This window comes from Rana temporaria, chromosome 13, assembly GCF_905171775.1.
Source record: "Rana temporaria chromosome 13, aRanTem1.1, whole genome shotgun sequence".
Classification (NCBI taxonomy): Eukaryota; Metazoa; Chordata; class Amphibia; order Anura; family Ranidae; genus Rana; species Rana temporaria.
The window spans coordinates 24208098-24230410 of record NC_053501.1 but is presented as its reverse complement, the minus strand read 5'-3'; the positions used below and the strand labels follow the sequence as shown (position 1 = coordinate 24230410).

The following is a 22313-nucleotide window of genomic DNA, read 5'->3' as shown; positions in this document are numbered from 1 at the left end:
TGGTATAAGTTGGTTGGTTTGAGCTTTTAAAGCTGAACCTTTGGTATGTTAATTTATGTAAGGTTAAAAAGTATTATATCGTCAAAAAAAAAAAACATTGGTTTTTATTGGTGGTGTATCGTAATACCAGTAAAAAAAAAAAGGGCCGCGGCCAATCATACCACAGTTTAAGATTATTTTTTATTATATTTAAAGTTTAAGATAAAATTGAATTTGATCTCTATTCCCATAGAGATGGTGAATCTCCCTCAGGGGGCTGTAATAACATCCTTGGAGGTGTTCAATGTTCCTCCGACCAGTACAGGACATTGTGAAAATCATGGACAAGCGCTGACTTTTACTGCAGACTCATCAGGACCAGTCACTCCAGAAGGGCGGTCTCGGCTCCGCCCACTCCCCGGACGTCGTTAGGCAACCAGGACGCCGGAGATCTCGGCACGCGCCTAGCGCCACTCCCCCCCACCAACCAGCTAGTCCAACGGGGCAATGGGCGGGGCGCTGACGTCGGCGCCTGTTGATTGCTGAAGGGGAAAGAAAGTTTGTGAAGCTCCGGTCACGTGATGCGGGCTGCGCGCTCCCGCCGTATCCGGGAGGGGAGCTGTGAACGAGTGCGCGTTCTGGCTGGTTCCCCGGTGTGACCGGTAGAGGGAGCCTGGCGGCGGGTGTAGGAGTGGTGGAGGGTAGGGGGGGGGAGTATGTCGCCGTGTAGTCTCGGAGAGGAGAGTATGAGGGGACGCGCCGTGTAGCGGAGCCCGGGGGGAGGAGGAGGGGATGTTATCCAGGAAGAAGACCAAGAAAGAAGTTTCCAAACCGTCCGAGGTGCAGGGCAAGTATGTGAAGAAGGACACCTCCCCGCTGCTGCGGAGTAAGTACCCGGGGGGGTTATAAAGGGGGCCCTGAGTCTGGGCGGGGTAGAGATGTGTAGTCACTGGGGGGTCACCACAGAGTTCTAAGGGATCATTGTGGGGTCACTTACAGGCGTAGCGGGGTCTCTGGGGTCACTTGCAGGCGTAGCGGGGTCTCTGGGGTCACTTCCAGTTGTAGCGGGGTCTCTGGGGTCACTTGCAGGCGTAGCGGAGTCTCTGGGGTCACTTGCAGGCGTAGCGGGGTCTCTGGGGTCACTTGCAGGCGTAGCGGGGTCTCTAGGGTCACTTGCAGGCGTAGCGGGATCTCTGGGGTCACTTACAGTCGTAGCAGGATCTCTGGGGTCACTTACAGGCGTAGCGGGGTCTCTGGGGTCACTTGCAGTTGTAGCGGGGTCTCTGGGGCACTTGCAGTTGTAGCGGGGTCTCTGGGGCACTTCCAGTTGTAGCGGGGTCTCTGGGGTCACTTGCAGTTGTAGCGGGGTCTCTGGGGTCACTTCCAGTTGTAGCGGGGTCTCTGGGGTCACTTGCAGTCGTAGTGGGGTCTCTGGGGTCACTTGCAGGCGTAGCTGGGTCTCTGGGGTCACTTGCAGGCGTAGCTGGGTCTCTGGGGTCACTTGCAGTCGTAGTGGGGTCTCTGGGGTCACTTGCAGGCGTAGCTGGGTCTCTGGGGTCACTTGCAGTCGTAGCGGGTTTTCTGGGTTCGCTTACAGTCGTAGCGGGGTCTCTGGGGTCACTTACAGGCATAGCGGGTTTTCTGGGGGCGCTTACAGTTGTAGCGGGGTCTCTGGGGTCGCTTACAGTTGTAGCGGGGTCTCTGGGGTCGCTTACAGTTGTAGCGGGGTCTCTGGGGTCGCTTACAGTCGTAGCGGGGTCTCTGGGGTCGCTTACAGTCGTAGCGGGGTCACTTACAGGCGTAGCGGGGTCTCTGGGGTCACTTGCAGTCGACTTCCTGTCCCACTTCCGCCCAGGGACCGCTTAGGCAACTTGTCATATCGCCTTAGACGGCCCCTCCCTGTAGGCGATCGCCTGGGACACATGACAGGTCCCAGGCGATCGCCTGCCGACTGCTAGAGCGCGGCTCACGCATGGGCAGTGGGTGCCCACAGTCTAAATGGAGGTGGAGGGGGGGGGGGAGAGGAGCGACGCTCCGGGCACCCGCGTCGCTGGAAAGTGGAGCAGGTAAGTGTCTGTTTATTATAAGTCAGCAGCTACACTTTTTGTAGCTGCTGACTTATAATAAACATAAAAAAGTCTGGAACTCCCCTTTAAAGGGACCGAGGGTTCGCAGCAACGTGCCGACCCGCAACAGTATAATGACGGTGGCTGGTCGGCAAGCGGTTGCGGTTGCCATAAGGGAACAGGATATCCTCTTTTTTTTTTTTTTTTCCCTCCTTCCTCTAGGGTTACAAACACTTTAAAGTAGAAGTCCACCCTAAAACTAAAATCCCTACATCTACAGATATCCTCGCTCTAACACTCCCCTATCTAGCCCTGTAAAGAACAAATCCGTATACATACCTTTTCTGCAGCCAATCCGACCAGATCTCACGCTGAGCTGTGTAGGCGGGTGCACAGGACACAGCCGACAACGGGAAGCCCCATAGTACGTCTATGGATGACGTCACTTCCCATTCATTTCACAGCTGTTGTTGGCTGTGTCTTCTGCAGAGCTTCCCCCACCGGAGACCGAATTGGATCAACTTCAAAAAAGGGTATGCATACTGATATCTTTACAGGGTTATAGGTTAGTGTTAGGATGGATTTCCACTTTAAACTTGGGTTCAGGTCAGGAACTTCAGTATAGAAGTCTTCAGGGCGCTCATTGCAGTTGAAGAGTCCATGGAGGAAAGGGGCATCATATGAAGAGAAATGGTCTATATGCCTCTAATAGCCGGAAGGTCTTATCAGTGGTTTCTATGGTTTCTTTGTCAGTTGAAGCCAAATGGGGTCTCGGGAATAAAAGCGAACTCTTATCAGTGTTTTGCAGGGTGATGGAGAGACAGAAATCACAGGCTGAAAATGCATAGACCAGGGACATGATCGAGGTTATTGGGGGGGGGTTCTCTTCTTCTCCCCCCCCCCCCCCCTCCCCTTCAGTCTCTTATAATGTATGCGAATCATTGCTGCATGTAAGATACAATCAGTGTTTCGGGTAGTAGAATTGCTGACTTGATAAGTTCAGGCACTGACTTGTCAAAAACAACAACTAACACCCCCAGGATTGTGCACTCTTAAAGTGGAGGTTCACCCTAAAATCGAATTTTTAACATTAGAGCCAGCATAGTAAGGGTATATACTTTCGGCAGTTTTTTTTCTTCTCCGTACATACCTTTTATATTCTGATTTGGTCCAGGGCTTCCGCGTTCTGATGACTCCGGGACTGGGCGTTCCTATCCCTGCCTCAGGGTTCCGATGACTGCGGGACTGGGCGTTCCTATCCCTGCCTCAGGGTTCCGATGACTGCGGGAGTGGGCGTTCCTATCCTTCGGTTCGATGATTGACGGCTTGTGAAACAGGTGACCTGTCGCACAACGCGCGTCACCAGATTTCCGAAATTGCCGAGCTGCGATCGGCACTATACAGCGCCTGCGCCCACCATGTAGAGCTGACTGCGCAGGTGCCGTGAAGTGCCGACTCGCAGCTCGGCTATTTCCCGACATCTGGTGACGCGCGTTGTGCGACAGGTCACCCGTTTCACAAGCCGTCAATCATCGAACGGAAGGATAGGAATGCCCAGTCCCGCAGTCATCGGAACCCGGAAGCCCTGGACAAAAACAAAATATAAAGGTATGTACAGAGAAAAAAAAAAACGCCAAAAGTAAATGCCCTTACTAGGCTGGCTCTGCTAGATGTAATATTAAAAAAAAATGTTTTTAGGGTGAACCCCCGCTTTAAGCCTCGTACACACGATCAGAACACAGAAAATCCGACCGTTTTGTATGCTCCATCGGATTTTCCGACAACAAATGTTTTATGGCATGCTTTCAAAATTTCCAACAACAAATGTGTCTTGTCATATTATCCAATCGTGTGTACACAAGTCCGTCCAAAAAAAAATCCAAAGTACAAACATGCATGCTCTGAACCAATGCTAATCATAAGACAACATTGGCAGAAGTTGCCCATATGGTGGTGCCAAAGAGCTGAAAAAACACGTAATTTTGTGTATGTTGGCTGAAAAAGTTCAGCCATCTGTATGCAGAAGTTCACGGCCAATGCCCTTCTCCTAAATTTCCACGGATTTGTCCGATGGAAATCCGATCGTGTGTACAAGACTTAAGGTTGGCTATAGAAGTAGAATTTTGTTTTGAAATTTTAGTTTTTAAAATAACAATAAAAGCCAGCAGCTACAAATACTGCAGCTGCTGACTTTTCATAAATGGACACTTACCTGTCCATGGTGCCCGCGATGTCGGCACCAGAAGACGAGCAATCGCTTGTCTCTCGGCTGCCCCCGCCTCCATCCTCTTTGAGGCAATCAGGAAGTGAAGCGTTGAGGCTTCACTTCCCGGTTTCCCTACTGCGCAAGCGCGAGTCGCAATGCGTTTCTTTCACTGGTCCCCGCCTTGTTCTGTGAACTGTGTGTTTTCCAGAGCAGGGGGGGGGGGGGGAGTGGCGTAGGTAAACCTGCAGATTCTGCGGCTATCTATGCCTGGAAGTGGGTGCAAATACCTGCCTTATACAGATATCTGCACCCCCCCTCCCCCTGAAAAGTGCCAAATGTGACACCGGAGGGTTCCAAAAAGCGGAGGTTCACTTTTTGTATGGACCTCTGCTTTAGGAACGTTTGTTTGATTTTCTAGTTCTTTGTGAGGTCCAACCAATGTTCCTATTGGACTTCAGTGATGAGAAAATTGGAAGGAGTACGAAAGTCCATAGGTTCTAAAAATGAAGGTTGAAGCAAATTAAATTATTTAAAGTGATTGTAAAGGTTTGTTTTAAAAAACAAACAAACATGTTATACTTGCCACCTCCTGTGGAAGCTCTTTGCACAGAGCGGCCCCTGACTCTCCTCTTCTGGGGTCCCTCAGTGGCACCTCTTCTCGAGTGCCCACCACAGACTCTTCTTTCCTCAACACTTTCTATTATAAAGGGCACTGACTCTTTGACATTTTTTTTTTTCGTGTTTAATACAATTTTTTTCTTTTTTTACATTACAGATTTGATGCCCTCTTTCATTCGCCATGGTCCAACCATCCCACGTCGGACTGACATCCTCCCGGCGGATCCCGCCCCTTCTCAATACCCCCCTGCAGGGGATGGGGGGGTTTCAAGAAATCAAAGTTTTTTGCGGACTCCGGTTCAAAGAACTCCCCAGGAGGTCATGCGCAGGGAGAGCAACAGGATGTCCGCCCCTTCGTATTTGGTGCGAGGTCTGGGTGACGTGCCTAGGGAGTATGGCGGCTCCGCTCAGTCTTTTTTAACGGAAGCCAATTCGGTTATGGAGAATGGAGATGCAAACCCCAGGTATTTCTGCTCAGACCACCATTATGATGGACAGAGGAGGAAGCAACATGAAGATTACAGATATTATGAACACAGCAATGATCATGTACAGAGAATGATGCACGGACCAGGCAGACTTCCTGCAGGTAACAGAGTAGTATTGCACTTCTTGTCTTTGTATTTCTTGTGAATTTTATCATAAATCATACCTTATCTAAACGCAATCTTTTCTTTTGATTTTCATATTTTGATACTACTAATTTTATGTCCAAGCAAATACGGTTGCTTTTTTTTTTTTTATTAAAAAAATACAACAAACATGGCGAATTTTCAAGTTGCCGAAAATGGCAATTGCTTCTAAAATATGAATAATTTCCGATCACTAAACCTGACACATTCTACATAAATAACATGAATACCTGGAAGATCCTTTCTCATCCCATCCACCATCTGGGGATTTGTTATTTGAGAGCTGCTTTCTGAGGCTGCTGACTCTCAATCCTGACTGACATCTACATTGATGAATAGAAACCAGTCAGTGTAGTTTCTGGTACAAGTTTAAAAATTGTCAGCCTATATAAGAGTAGGGTATTAAAACCATGTACCAAATCAATTCCCTGATAGGTCCATAACATAGTGAAGTACACATCTACATCCAGTGGTGCATTTTGGTTTTGTGCTGCCCCAGGCAAGACTAAAATTGGGTACCACCCCTTCCTGTTTAGGATCCATTGCTTCCCATTAGAGCTCCAACTGGGGGGGGAGGTGAGAGAGGGGACGAGAAAGGGCCTCCCCTATCCCCCCATACTATACCAGGAGGTTCTCTCATTCCCCGCAGTATTCCCCCCCCCCCCCCCCCACCCCATTTCACCGGACTCCTAACTTCCTACGGCTCCTTTTTACCAGCTATGTGTAGCAAGGCGACCAAGGCACGAGCGCAGGGACTGACCTGCTCTGCCAAATGAGCTACTTCAAGATCGGAGGCTGCAGCCACTTTCGCTTTTGTTTCCGGTCACTGAGCAGTCAGTCCGTGCCCTCCCCTGGTGTCATCCCACTGCCAGTTGTCGCCCGGGTGCGGTCTGCACCCCCGTAGCGACGCCACTGCTCATAGGGTCTCTTCTGCCTGGGGGTGGCGCCGCCATCTAACAAGCCTAAAACTGCGCCCCCCCCTTCTAAGACTTATTCTAACTACCCTGTAGAAGGAAGATGCAAATACTTGCCTATTTTCTGTTGCACTCTGGTACAGTCACATAAACTCCACAGGAGTCGGCTTCTTCAGGGGATTGGCGAGAGCACCATCAATGAATGGAATGCCTGCATGATGACATCACCCATAGGCTTACTATGGGGCATCTGTTGTCTGCTGTCCCTCCACACTTCTGTAGCCGGGTGCTAGTCACATGATCAGACCATGCAAAACCACGGCCGCTTGCAGAGCGGGGAAGCGGGTCTAATTGCATGAAGGCAGAGGACATTGCATGGGACAGGGCACAGACTGTTGGGCACATTGTGGGTGACACAGCTGAGCACACTACAATACCAGATTTCTTCTTCTTTTGACTTTAGAACTCCTCCAGTAGCGCGCTGTTCCCCCCCTGTCAGCCCCTCTTATTCTGTCCACCACAGGGGATGTCGCATACAACCACTAAGACCCCTTTCACACTGAGGGTGTTTTTCAGGTGCTATAGCGTTAAAAATGGCGCCTGCAATCCACCCTAAAACAGCTGCTCTATTCACTGGAGTGGTGCGCTGGCAGGGCGTCAGAAAAAATCCTGCCAGCTGTTTCTTTGGAGAAATTTGCCGCTTCTAATGCGCTCCTGCCCATTGAAATCGCTGTATCGGTGCATTGCGCGCAGTTTTTACCCTCTCTCGGCCTTAGCAGGGGTTAAAAGCGCCCCGCTAGCGGCCGAAATGCGCTGCAAATTCGACGGTAAAGCATGGCTAAAAATGGCGCCATTTTACAGCCGACGCTATGTGCGGCAGTGTGTGAAAGGGCTCTCAGGAATAAAAGGAGGGGAACAGCGCGCTACAGCCAATAGTACGCAAGTCGCTTTTCTGCCTGTGCCCGTGTGATCCTTCTGTCATCTGCCTGCGACTGGCAGTCAGATTGCTGCGGAACCCCGGTTGAGAAACACTGGTTTAGAGTAAAACCTATTAATGTGTTAGAATGGCCCAGTCAAAGTCCAGAACTAAATCCAATTGAGGATCTGTAGCAAGACTTGAAAATTGCTGTTCACAGACACTCTCCATCCAATTAAGCTATTTTGCAAAGAATAATGGGCAAAAACATTTCACTCTAGATGTGCAAAGCTGGCAGAGACATCCCCAAAAAGACTTGCAGCTGTAATTGTAGTGAAAGGAGGTTCTACAAAGTATTGACTCAGGGGGGGCGGAATACAAATGCATATTTATTTGTAAAAAAAAAATGAAAAACCATTTATAATTTTTTTTATCCACTTCACAATTATCTGCCACTTTGTGTTGGTCTATCACAGGGATAAGCAATTAGTGGACCTCCAGCTGTTGCAAAACTACAACTCCCATCATGCCTCTGCCTCTGGGTGTCAGGCTTGTGGCTGTCAGTCTTTCTATGCCTCATGGGACTTGTAGTTCTGCAACAGCTGGAGGCCTGCTAATTGCATATCCCTGGTCTATCACATAAAATCCCTATAAAATAAATTTAAATTAACGATTTTGGTTGTAACATGACAAAATGTGTATATGTATTTCATCTATTTACCAGTAATTCCATTTTTACCAAACATTGATGAAGGGTTCCCATTCCTTCACTTAGTAGTTCTGTTTGTCAGAGGGGTATCTCTGCCAAGGTGAAAGCCTTAAGGGCTTCTGACCTTTCCAGGTCCAATTATGCTCCAAAAACAACAATGATGTGCTCGTCCTCTGAGCTATGAAATGATCCTTTCAAGAGTCAGATTCTTGGGGGAGGGGCTGCTGGAGAGGTGAACGAACTTGGGAGTCTGTATATCTCCATCCTCCTGCATTCTTGCAGCTGGACTTGACTGTGGTGTAACCTAGTGCATGTCTTCTTCCTTTCCGCCTTACAGGATAACGTCCATTGCACAAATAAAACTCTATACATTTTTTTATCCCTGGGACAGGCATCGGAAGGGTTGCAGCCACCTCTTTAGGGAACCTGACCAACCACAGTTCAGAAGATATGCCTCTACCTGGTGGCTGGTCTATGGACTGGACAATAAGAGGGCGGAAGTATTACATCGATCACAACACAAACACTACGCATTGGAGCCACCCATTGGAGAGGGAAGGGCTGCCCCCTGGCTGGGAACGTGTGGAGTCGGCAGAGTTTGGTGTTTACTATGTTGATCATATTAATAAGAGAGCCCAGTACAAGCACCCATGTGCTCCTAGGTATGTAAATCTTATCTATTCTTCTTATCTTATTTTTTTAATTTAAAGCGGGGGTTCACCCGGACATACAACTTTTTGCCCTTAGATTCCTGCTCATTTTGTCTAGGGGAATCGGCTAATTTTTTTTTTAAATCGAAGCTGTACTTACCTTTTTAGAGAGCGATCTTCTCCACCGCTTCCGGGTATGGGCTGCGAGACTGGGCGTTCCTTCTTGATTGACAGGCTTCCGAAAGCCTTCCGACGGTCGCATCCATCGCGTCACGATTTTCCGAAAGTGGCCGAACGTCAGTGCGCAGGCGCAGTATAGAGCCGCACCGACTTTCGGCTACTCGTGACGCGATGGATGCGACCGTCGGAAGCCTGTCGGAAGACTGTCAATCAAGAAGGAACGCCCAGTCCCGAAGACCCATACCCGGAAGCGGCGGAGAAGATCACCCTCTACAACGGTAAGTACTGCTCAGATTTTAAAACAACAACCCGATTCCCCTAGACTAAATGAGCATCCATCTAAGGGTAAAAATACATTTATGGGTGAACTCCCGCTTTAAAGCCAAAACATCTTCCTTTTTTATTTTTAAAGTGGTAGTCAACTTTAAAATAATAAAAAAATTTAAAATAAATTTCCTCCTGCAAAGTAATTCCATTATGTGCTAGTATGCATTGCCTACTAGCACATTATGAAAGGCTCACCTAGACACAAAGCTCTCCAGCGGTGCACTGTCACCACTGACAGGGTTTCCATCTTCACCCGATCTTCCAGGTTCGTAGGCTGAATGGCTGAGCTGTGATGACATCACTTCCGCGGCACAGAGCTCTGAAAGAATAGCAGGAGTATGCCATTCCTTCAGGCTGGGTTCACACTATGTGTGGAGCGGCTCACAGCAGGGATTCCAGTGCTTCCCTGTTCAGTAAGGATGAGCTCTGGCGTGTTTGCATGCTACACGTGCAGAGCCCGCCAGGAAGTGTGCACGGCTTTGCACTAATCACAGCCAGGGAGACATTGTCCAAATGCTCGGCTGCAGAGATCGGGAAACGTCTCCCTGGCTGTGATTAGCGCAAAGCCGTGCACACTTCCTGGCGGGCTCTGCACGGGTAGCATGCAAACACGCCAGAGCTCATCCTTACTGTTCAGTTTTCAGGTCCGAATTTTTGGCTGAATTAAGACCTGAAACGGACCAGAAGACGCACAGGACTTATCTGCAAGGTCCTGCAGATGTGTGAACTGGTTCAATTGAGAGATGGTCACAGTCTCCTGACTTGCCAATTGGATGCTGGGAAACCTACATCCAATTTTCACCAGTATAAACCCAGCTTTATGGCCCATACACACGATCCAAATATCGTACGACAGATCGTATTACTTTATTCGCTTAATAGTCGAAAGTGGAAATTGAATAGGTTACTAAAGTCACAAATTCTCATACGACCGAAAAAATCAGAAGTGTTATGTATTTTATTTGCGGACGACCACTAAACTGACTAAACGAAAATCGTACAATCTGATGCGTACAAGGAAAATGTTTGTGCTGGTCTGATCGAATAATATCAGGTGAACTGTTGTGATCGGCTCATGAAAGTAGCGTACACACAACCTGAAAATCGTACGATTCTTCCGCGGACCACAGTTTTTGTCCGATATTCGGATCGTGTGTACGGGCCATTAGAGCAGTGTTTCCCAACTCCAGTCCTCAAGGCACACCAACAGGTCATGTTTTCAGGCTTTCCATTATTTTGCACAGGTGATTTGATCAGTTTCACTGCCTTAGTAATTACCACAGCCGTTTCATCTGAGGGAAATCCTGAAAACATGACCTGTTGGTGTGCCTTGAGGACTGGAGTTGGGAAACACTGCATTAGAGGGCATGTGCAGGTGACCTCACCGGCTGCCAAACAAGCAAATCTTTCCTTACCAGTGCCAGTTTAGGAGTTATACTGTACATTTTAACCTACAGGTAAGCCTTATTAGCTTACCTGTAGGTAAAAATCACGAAGTAGTTTACTACCACTTTAATTATATTTTGGATAGAGTGGTGAGCGTTTTATTGCAGTTTGTCGACGATTACCCTTTTTATTGGTCCCGGTGACTGTTGTCAGTCTAATGTATTCAGGCTGTTGCTGGTATAGGGTGACAGACTCTGTCCCTATCTTCCAATTGTGCTCCTGCGTTGTCACCCTATCACAGTGGCTTATGATGGTGACTGTGCACACATTACACAGAAATGGTCCGCTGTTGTCTCCATTTCCTAATGATGACAACAGCGGTCACCATTGAGAAATGACATGCAGCCATTGCTGAAGTACATGTCTACAGAAAGTGGCTGCAAAGAGACTGCAGGAGAAAAACAGCGCTGTGATGCAGCAAAGGATGAAAGAAGGAATTGTATTAATTTATTTATGATGCACAGTTTTAAAAATCTATCTCTCTCTATATCTATCTCTCTCTATATCTCTCTATCTATCTCTCTCTATATCTCTCTATATCTATCTCTCTCTCTCTCTATATCTATATCTATATATCTATCTATCTATCTATCTATCTATCTATCTATCTCTCTCTATATCTATCTCTCTATCTCTCTATATCTATCTCTCTATCTCTCTATCTCTCTATATCTATCTCTCTATCTCTCTATATCTATCTCTCTATCTCTCTATATCTATCTCTCTATCTCTCTATATCTATCTATCTATCTATCTATCTATCTATCTATCTATCTATCTATCTATCTATCTATCTATCTATCTATCTATCTATATATATATATATATATATATATATATATATATATATATATATATATATATATATATCTATATATCTCTATCTTTCTTGCAACCATGGCTTGCAGGAAAGAAAATCGCTTTATTCCCCCATCAACAACTGTGTTGATGGGGAGGAAATCCTACCCAAAGAGACGTTGTGTTCTCCCGGCAGGGGGAGCCTTCCCCGCCGTGAACACTGTGATTGGTTAGTGGATATAATGGCTGATAGCAATAATCACATGTAATACCCGACAGGCTGGTTGTAAGTTGATCAATCAACTTGGGTACAATCGGCAAAAACTGACATTTAGGCCGGCCATAGACCGTCATATCTCGGCTGATTAAGCAGAGACCAACTGATATTCAAACAAATGTATGGGCAATACATTTGTTTGAATCTCGGTCAGGCTCTGCTTAATCAGCCGAGATTCGACTGTCTATGGCCGGCCTAAATGTCAATCGGTTAAGATTTGCATCTGCTTTGAGCAGTGTTTGCATGAAACTCTCTAATGTATTGTATTCAGAGTGGGATGCCAGAGTTGGGTGGGTTTATCAGTATCTGGCCGTCTGTACATTTGCCTCATTCCAGTCTTGTTCTTACTCTGCAGTGTTCCTCGCTATGACCAGCCCCCTCCCCTCCCTCCTCCTGTCACTTATCAGCCTCGGCAAGTGGAGAGAAGCCAGCCGCTCCTAGTGCCTGCCAATCCATACCATACAGCAGAGATCCCAGACTGGCTCCAAGTGTACGCCAGGGCGCCTGTCAAGTGAGTTGGCGGTTTTTGCTTTTGTTGCTTTATTCTGTTTTTTTTTTTTTAAAGTGCTCCCAGGCATGAGATTGTGGTCAGGCTGGTTAATGTGATCCAGATATCCAGATAACCAAAAGATCTTTCCACTCAGTGCTCAGATTGGCCAAGCGTTCATGTTTACTCCTATGAAGAGTTGAGTAAAAGAGGAAGATATCTCTCTGGAGAACCATCCAGACAATAGGCTCGATCCACAAAGCTGACGCACCAGGATAAGGGCTTTTATTAAAGCTGAACTCCAGGTTTTGATGCACTTTACATGTACAACTTTGTCCCTCAATAACATGTGAGGGCTCTGGATGTGCGGTATAAACTGTATGTAGCTATGGCTACATACAGCATACTGCCCTGTGTTCAGGGTTTGTGACGTTGTGATACGCTCTACTGTATTTCGGGTATTAGACAGGAAGTCTTGGCTCGAGGGATATTGTTCGTTTGAGCCTAGATGGCCCAAGTGAACTACACTATATGGTCAGAAGTATTGGGACACCTGTCTTTACACGCACATGAACTTTAATGGCATCCCAGTCTTAGTCCGTAGGGTTGAATGTTGCGTTGGCCCACCCTTTGCCGCTATAACAGCTTCAACTCTTCTGGGAAGGCTGTCCACAAGGTTTAGGAGTGTGAGGTCAGGCACTGATGTTAAACGAGAAGACCTAAATTCACTGTCTCCACTCTAATTCATCCGAAAGGTGTTCTATCAGGTTGTGGTTAAGACTTTGTGTAGGCCAGTCAAGTTCCTCCACCCCAAACTCGCTCATCCATGTCTTTATGGACCTTGTTTGTGCCCTGGTCCAAATCATTTGGTGGAGGGGGGATTATGGTTTGGGGTTGTATTTTGGGGGTTGGACTTGGCCCCTTAGTTCCAGTGAAGGGAACGCCCTAATGCATACCAAGACAATTTCATGCTCCCAACTTTGTGAGAACAGTTTCCTGTTCCAACATGACTGCGAACCAGTGCACAAAGTATGGTCCATAAACATGTGGAGGAACTTGACTGGCAATTTAGTGTATGTAAAGTATATCAAATGCTGGAGTTGAGCTATAAAGGGGTTGTAAAGGTAAAAAAAAATCCCTAAATAGCTTCCTTTACCTTAGTGCAGTCCTCCTTCACTTACCTCATCCCTCGATTTTGCTTTTAAATGTCCTTCTTTCTTCTGAGAAATCCTCACTTCCTGTTCTTCTGTCTGTAACTCCACACAGTAATGCAAGGCTTTCTCCCTGGTGTGGAGTGTCGTGCTCGCTCCTCCCTTGGACTACAGGAGAGTCAGGACGCCCACTAACACACAGCTCCTTTCTCTATCTGCAAAGTAGAGAGTGTCCTGACACTCCTGCTCGCCCCCTCAAGAGGCTTTCTCAACACCAGGGAGAAAGCCTTGCATTACTGTGTGTAGTTACAGACAGAAGAACAGGAAGTAAGAATTTCTCAGAAGAAATAAGGACATTTTAAAAGCAAAATCAAAGGATGAGTTAAGTGAAGGAGGACTGCACTAAGGTAAAGGAAGCTATTTAGGGAAACATTTTGTACCTTTTTATAACCCCTTTAAGTGACTGGTTTCAGTACCTTGTGAGATTTTAAAATAAGTCTTTAGTCTTAGTCTTTTTAGTGTTTTAAAGATGCTTAAAGTGGAACTAAATCCATTTATTTAAAGTGGAACTAAAGCTCTGTTATGATGCACTGTGAGCAGACATGAGCAGGCATTTTATTGCAGAAGAGAAACGCAATGTCTCTTCTACGATAAAACATGCCTGCCTGCTCACAGTGATCCACGGACTGCATGTGCAGCTCAACCGGGCCCCCCCCCTCCTGCCCCGTTGTACCAAATTGTCGCGATCCTCCCGCTGTCAGACCGTGAAAAGCCGCATCACCGGTCTGGGGCTTTGAAATCTTTCTCAACTTTCTCTCTACTCCTTGTAGTGCTGACAGTACAGGCTAGACGGCTTCTGATTGGTTCACGCCTTCCTTGTGATGGTGCTGACCAATTAGAATCCCCGTAGTTCATACTGTCAACACTGCAACGAGAGGAGAGCTGTGGGGAATTCAATTCTTTGCAGTGCGATTTGCGGACCTTCATTTTGTATGGACGCAAATTGTACGGCAAAGTATCGATTTTAGGTATCGGGAGTATACTCGGTATCGGTGCATCCCTAGTAGTCGGTCATTCGAATAGAAAAAACTCGCCAGAACATGGGAGGTGGACTAACTTTTTATTACACAAGCTATGGGAGATGGGAAGATTCACAGGCACAGTTCAACAAAATTGATTTCATTTGATTAGTAATTGATTTCTTCACTGATTGTAACATTCCCCTTTGTCTTCCAAAAGTGAACAGAATGGTATTTTATGAGCAGAAAACTCCCTGTCCTGCTCCAACTCCTCCTTTTTTTTTTTTTTCTTTTCTTTTTTTATATTTCTTACAATAACAAATCCTCCCATCAGTTCCTCATCCAGCACCTCTGGCCATCTGATGACTCAGGACTTGTTGTTGGGGAGCCGATACAGCTTGGATAAAATCTCCCTTTACTTGCATTCTAAACAAAATCTTAAACTGTGTGCCAAGCCAAAATATAAAAAAAAAATTTAAAAATGCTATTTCTCTGCAATACATGTACATTTCCCAACCTTCTCCTGCCCACGCTATAACCGAAAGACTGCTACAGCGCAGACCTTAATTTCCGGGGGGTGGGGGGGGGCCTTCTATAGACGTCCTCTTTTCTATAGACGTCCTCTTGAGCATGTGCTCTCTGAGACTCTGCTGATCAGAGTAACGGGCTAATCCCAGACCCTTACCACGTGATCAGCTGTCAGCCAATGACAGCTGATCACGTTGTGTAAACAGAAGATCAGTAATCTGTCTTTTTTTTTTTTTTTTTCTTCTGTAAAAAAAAAAAAAAGCCCATCACCGGATTCTGTCTGAGGGATAACGGTCCCCCACACAAAGACAGTGCTGTTGTGAAGTGCCCACCAGTGTCGCCTATCAATGCTGCTAATCAATTCCCATCAGTGTCACCTCTCTGCTGCCATTATCAGTGCCCATCATTGCCGCCTCATCGGCGCACATCAATGAAGGAGAAAAATTACCTGTTTTCAAAATTTTATAACAATCTATGAACATTTTCGGTGTGTTTTTCGTTCTTTTTTGCTAACAAACAACAACCCAGCCGTGATTAAATATCACCAAAAAATCTCTATTTGTGGGGGGGGTGTAACATTTAATTTGGGTACAGTGTAGCATGACTGCACAATTGTTGTTCAAAAAGTGACCGCACTGAAAAATGGCCTGGGCAGGGAGGGAGTATAAGTGCACAGTAAGCAAGTGGTTAAATCCGCTACAAGTACTGGATGTTGGATGTGTCAGAAATCTAGTGCAATCCCACCTTTCTCTTTGATGTGAAATCCCCCTTGTGTTGTATCAAAACTAGAGCAGCTATGCATTAAAACCAATCCGCTTCTATCTTTCAATTTTAAACCTCAGTTGAACATGCTAAAGATGGAAGCTGATTGGTTGCCATACGCAGCTGCTTCAGTTTTGGTAAATTCTTAGTGTATTTTCAGCCCTGAATTGCTAAGCGTGAGGCTTCAGCCATTTCTACTTAACCACTTCCATACAGGGCACTTATACACCCTCCCGCCCAGACCAATTTTTAGCTTTCAGCGCTGTTGCACTTTGAATGACAATTGCGCGGTCATACTACACTGTACCCAAACTAAATTTTTATCATTTTGTACCCACAAACAGAGCTTTCTTTTGGTGGTATTTGATCACCTCTGGGATATTTATTTTCTGCAAAAAAAAGACCAAAAATTTAGAATTTTTTTTGTGTCGGTTATAAAACATTGTCAATAAGTACGTTTTCTCCTTCACTGATGGGCACTGATGGTACTGCACTGACGGGTACTGATAAGGTGGCACTGGTGTGGTGGCACGGATGGGCACTAATATGCGGCACGGATGGGCACGGATAGGCGGCACGGATAGGCGGCATGGATGGGCACGGATAGACGGCATGGATGGGCACGGATAGGCGGCACGGATGGGCATAGATGGGAACTATCGTATGTGTTGTACTAATGGATGCCAATCAGTGCCAAACAATGCCTGCCAATCAGTGATGCCCATTGTGGGCACTGATTGGCATCCATTGCGGCACTGAAGACTGAACATGAAGAGGAACGTCATCTTTCAGCATTACCACGACCCAAAGCATACATTCAAATCAACAAAGGAAACGGAAGATGATTAAAGTTCTGAAATGGCCCAGACCTGAATCCAATTGAAAGATCTGTGGGGTGGTCTGAAGAGGGCTGTGCACAGGAGATGCCCTCGCAATCTGACAGATTTTGGAGTGTTTTTGCAAAGAAGAATGGGCAAATATTGCCAAGTTAAGATGTGCCATCCTGATAGACTCAGACCCAAAAAGACTGAGTGCTGTAATAAAATCAAAAGGTGCTTCAACAAAGTATTGGTTTAAGGGTGTGCACACTTATGCAACCATAATATTTTTGTTTTTATATCCTTCCACCTAAAAGATTTCAGTTTGTTGTTCAACGGAGTTGTACAGTTTATAGGTCACAATAAAGGTGGAAAACCTTCTGAAAGATTTATATTTGTCTCTTTTTAGATCGCAGAAACCTGAAATTTTAATGGGTGTGTAGACTTTTTATATCCACTGTATATGTACTAGGGCCGATTTAGATAGGAGCTAATTAGTCTATCCGCATGCCTGTGTAGTGTGGGAGGAAACTGGAGTACCCATGGGAAACCCATGCAGGCACATGAAGAATATGCAAACTCTTTAGGCAGGTAGTGTCATGGTTGGGATTCAAACTGAGGACCCCAGTGCTGCTAGGCGGAAGTGCTAACCACTTAGCCACAGTACTGCCCCATCAACCTCACTTTGTTGTTGTGCTGCACTTTCCCTTTTTTTAATTGGGTGTAAGGAATGCTCAACTACTCTGCTCCCAGTCGCTACAGCACCGCTCAGTTATAGCAGCATGGATGAAGGTGACGTATAGCACTCCTGAGCCAAACAAGAGGACACCAGCCAGGTGAAGGAGTGCACTGCAAAGTCACGTTATCCTTCATCCCTTTTTTATTTATTTTTTATTCTTTTGCAATTCGTTCTTTTATTCCCTTTTTTTTTTTTTTTTTTTTTTTTTTTTTGTGTGTTTTTGATCCGGAGTCAGAGATGAGCTTCAAAAATTTCATCCAGTAACTGCACAGTGTCATGTGGTCATTTCCATCTGTTCTTAGTATCATTCAGTCATTTGCTGCAGAGTAGTTGGACATTTCGTAGCGTGGACGGGTAGAAGTGGAAATGCTCAGAGGGAAGACGTCAGCTTCTTGGCCTTTTTCCACTCTCTGGATATATAGCCAAATGCAGATTGTTTTCTCTGACCTCAGCCCTGTCAGCAGACTCCAGACATAAAAACTAAGTTTTATCAGCAAATCCTCCCCTTTCATGCAGGTAAAGGACCTGGCCAGTTTTTGCGATTCGGCACTGCGTCAGTTTAACTGACAATTGCGCGGTCATGCGACGTGGTTTCCAAACAAAATTGGCGTTCTTTTTTTTCCCCCCCACAAATAGTTTTTTTTTGGTGGTATTTGATCACCTCTGCGGTCTTTATTTGTTTGCGCTCTAAACAAAAAATAGAGCGACAATTTTGAAAAAAATGCAATATTTTTTACTTTTTGCCATAATAAATATCCCCAAAAAATATCTAAAAAATCTTTTTTTTTTTTCCCTCAGTTTAGGCCGATACGTATTCTTCTACCGCAATAAGCGTTTATCGATTGGTTTGCGCAAAATTTGTAGCGTTTACAAAATAGGGGATAGTCTTATTGCATTTTTTTTATTTTTTTTAAATTTCTACTAATGGCGGCGATCAGCGATTTTTTTTTTTTTTTTTTTTTTTTTTATTTTTTTTTTTTTTATCGCTAAAACACTGTAAAAACTCTTCAGTGTGAAAGGGGGCTAAAAGCGAAAGAAGCTGCATGCTCAGGAAGTGAATATGCTGCTGAAAGTACCTAAAAGTGTTAATTAACCCACAACGGTAACATCGGTCTGTATACGGAGTAAGCATGCTCGTTATACTCACTGTGGAACCTAAGGGGTTAATCCACTGCTTTGTGTAAAAATACTTTTTGATCCCGTCTTCTCTGATCCTCCCCTTCTTACTGCCCCCATCTATCTCCTGATAGTACTGAGCCTTGGAGACACTCTACACATGCCCAGTTTGATGAGCATTGCTGGAGAGCTTTTCTTTTCTTCTTCTTCTTTTTTTTTTTTTTTTTTTTTTTCTTCCTGGGAGGGTGCATGTGATCAGCACAAGGCCAGTCAGCACCGTCCAAACAGAGGGTCAGGGTTCCTGCAGCCTCATGGGACGGTTAGAGTAGAATGAAAACTCCTCCTACATGCTTGAACCAGACACCCATAGAAGTCATATTCATATATATTGCCAATAAGAATGTATTTAGCAGTTTATATTTGACTGTCACCAGCTCCATGCTCTGCCTCTCCAGCGTTCACTCCAGGCTGTGGAGGGGGCAGGGGTGACTGGCTCAGTCTTAAAGCAACGTGCTGAAAGACTAAGCCAGCTGCTGCTCTGGCATCTGGGTGGATCCCAACATTAAAGTCGGGATTCCTCCAGAGCCCACACCGTCTGGGTGATGTCAGCCAACAGTGGACTTAGCCCGCTGTCATCTGAACCTGGGTCACAGGAGTGCAGGATAAATTGCAGTCCTGCGATTCCCAAGTGAAGTAGGGCCAAAAGCGCTTTGGCCCTACTTCTTCTTTAAACCTTTGACACTACTCGTCGTCATGATATAGTGCAGGGATATGCAATTAGCGGACCTCCAGCTGTTGCAAAACTACATGTCCCATCATGCCTCCTGGGTGTCATGCTTGTGGCTGTCAGAGGCTTGCTATGCCTCATGGGACTAGTAGTTCTGCAACAGCTGGAGGTCCGCTAATTGCATATCCCTGATATAGTGTGGAATATCCGATGAAGCTGACTTTCATCAGTCTTGCCTACACACCATCAGTCAAAAATCCGATCGTGTCCAACCGCGGTGACGTACAACACTACGACGAGCCGAAAAAAATGAAGTTCAATGCTCCCAAGCATGCGTCGACTTGATTCTGAGCATGTGTGGATTTTTGACCGATGGAGTTCTATACAGACGATCAAATTTTTCTATCAGTTTTTTTTATCCATAGAAAAAATTGAAAACATGTTCTATTTTTTAAATAAAACCGATGGGGCCCACACACGATCGGTTTGTCAGATGAAAACAGTCCATTGGTCGGTTTTCAGCAGACAAACCGATCGTGTGTACAGGGCTTAAGAGAAACCCTTGTAGTAATTGTCAGTTGTTTAACCCCTGCTAAAAAAATATTCAATCAAGGGTCAGCAGGAAGAATGCCCTGCTTATATTGGTGGTCAGTGGGAAGAATCCTCCCCTGCCAACCCTACGTTCACACCTATGCCCATTTTAGTGCGTTTTGCAGAAAAGCACTACAGTCAATTTGACATGGCTTCCCCCGCTGACAGCTAAATGTAAAAAGAATTTGGCAGGAAAAACAATTTGTGAAAAAACGACGTGTGGTAAAATTCATAATTTTTACTATAATCTCATAGCATGTCATGTTGTTGCTTCCTGTAGCTTGGTGAACATCAGCCCGAAGCAAGTTCATCTTTTGCCCTTTTGTGCTGTGTTTAGACCACCAGGGAAAATGTTGTTGTGAACATGTGTTCCGTTCTGATCTCACGGATAGTTTGCTCCCCCCCCCCCCCGAGAGCTTCTACAGAACTGTATGGGGTAAAAATGCTGAGATTGAAAATAGGACAGTAAAAGGAAAAAAGGGCGTCCTTATGTTTTCGGAAGCAGCAGTTTAGAGACTTTTCTCCGTCATGGGCAACACACATTAAGCAAATGAAATTTTGTTTGCAAGTTATTCCAGTGCTTCAGCTAAATCTTCCAATGCTTCTCACCTTGCAATCTTGAGTTCCGTATTTATCGGGGTATTGAGCGCTCCGGCGTATAGCGCGCACCCCTAAAGTGGACCCGCATTCCTTTAAAAAAAAACATTTTAGTACTTACAGTTTTGGTGTCTTGCGCGGCGTCCATCGGCGGCCTCGTTGGGTCCGGCGACTGTCTGCGGCTTCGGTGGTGTCCTCCTCGTCGGGTCCGGCGTCTTTCTGCGGTGTCCTTCCTGCTCGATCCCCGCGCTGAGTTTGAACTACTGCGCTGGCGTATACCGAGCGCAGTACACGTGTATAGGCAGGCTCGGCTCCTCTCGCGGTCACGTCCTGTGCATCCAGGACGTGACTGTGAGAGGAGCCGAGCCTGCCCGACTATACACGAGTGTACTGCGCTCTGTATATGCCGGCACAGTAGTTTAAACTCTGCACGGGTATCGGCGTATATCGCGCACCCACGATTTTGCCCTGAATTTCAGGGCAAAAAAAGTGCGCGGTATATGCCGATAAATACGGTAATCCCTGGGGAGGTAGAGACTTGGGAAATGCATTCTTTTGCTTGCAGCAGACTGATGACATTTCAGACTAAGCAGTTCTGGAGTTCATTGTCTGCTTTTGAATGATGAAAGGTTGAGTTTTTTTTGGAAAAATTATGCTGTAGTTGAGTACTATGAGAAGACATGCAGTCTTGTAAAGTTACTGAAAGTTCAATGTTAAATTGGACATGCAGCCGTCATCCTCAGCCATAACCTGACCACTGACAGATGGTAATACTAGGCAGCAAGTGAACATGTTGTGTTGAAAAGCATTTGAGCAACTTTGACCAGGGCCAAACTGTAATGCCTTGTACACACGACCATTTTTCTCGGCAGGGGAAAAAAACGAAGTTATTCCCGACGTGATTCCTCTCCAGCCTGACTTGCATACACATGTTTATGCAAAAAAAGTCTGACCAAAGCGCGGTGACGTACAACGGGACTATAAAGGGGAAGTTCCTTTCAAATGGAACCACCCTTTGGGCTGCATACTTGATTCTGAGCATGCGTGTTTTTCTTCCCCCTTCGGAAAAGCATACACACAACCCTTTTTTGCTTGCAACGGAAAAAAAAAAAACGGGAAACAGAACGAGAAAAAAGAACGTTTTTCAAAATTTTTTTGCAGCCATTTTTTTCGTAGAGAAAGCTGCTAGGGAGCATACACACTACTAATAAAATAAAAAAATGTCCGTTTTCTCGTCGTGAAAACCGGTCGTGTGTGTACAAGGCATAATGGCTAGATTGGGTTATAACGTCTCCAAACCTGCAGCTTTTGTGGGATTTTCCTGGTCTGCAGTGGTTCAATGAAGGAAAACTGGCAAATCCAGAAACATGGGCAGCCGAGGCTCATTGATGCACTGGGGGGGGGGCATGGGTTGTGTTGGCCTGTGTAGTTTGTTCCAATACAAGAGCTGCTGTAGCTCAAAGTGCTGAAAAAGTTAATGCTGCATCTGATAAAAAGATGTCAGAACACACCGTGCTTTGCAGTTTGTTGTGTATGGGGCTAAGTAGCCACAGACCGGTCAGGGTGCCCATACTGACCCGTGTCCACAGCCAAAACTGCCTAGAATGGACACATTAGCATCAGAACTGGACCACAGAGCAATTGAAGAGGGTGGCCTGGTCTGACAAGTCACATTTTTCTTTTACATCTTGTGGGTGACTGGGGGGGGGGGGGGGGGTAGGTGTTGCGTTGCTTACCCGGAGTAGAGATGGCACCAGGATGCATTATGGGAAGAAGGCAAGCCAACGGAGGCAGTGTGATGCGGAGTTGGTGGCAAAAATGAACCTACTTAAAGCGGTGGTTCACCCTCCATAGCAACATTTTAGCATAAATTAAGGCATAGTAGCGCAAGCTACAGTATGCCTGTCTTGATTTTTTTAGCGCGGTACTCACAGTGCAATCCTGTATAGAAGATTCCGACTCCCCGTGGGGAATGGGCGTTCCTATCCAGACGGAGGATGATTGACGGCCGGCTCTGGCACGTCACGCTCCCCGAAGACAGCCGGAGTAGGTCTCGGCTC

The 22313-nt window shown here is 46.0% G+C and overlaps 1 protein-coding gene across 2 annotated transcripts in view; it reads left to right on the top strand.

Annotated features, from left to right (window-relative positions):
- The first annotated feature begins 570 nt into the window (after positions 1-570).
- Positions 571-22313, top strand: part of SAV1 (salvador family WW domain containing protein 1) — a 28311-nt gene continuing 6568 nt past the window's right edge. The window contains exons 1-4 of one of the 2 annotated variants that reach the window (XM_040332187.1): positions 577-865; positions 5027-5458; positions 8432-8702; positions 12074-12229. In XM_040332187.1, the coding sequence (XP_040188121.1) occupies positions 772-865; positions 5027-5458; positions 8432-8702; positions 12074-12229 (953 nt within the window). In that variant the 5' untranslated portion in view covers positions 577-771. Of the gene's footprint in view, positions 866-5026; positions 5459-8431; positions 8703-12073; positions 12230-22313 lie in introns of both variants that reach the window. The other variant, XM_040332188.1, reaches the window with a different exon arrangement.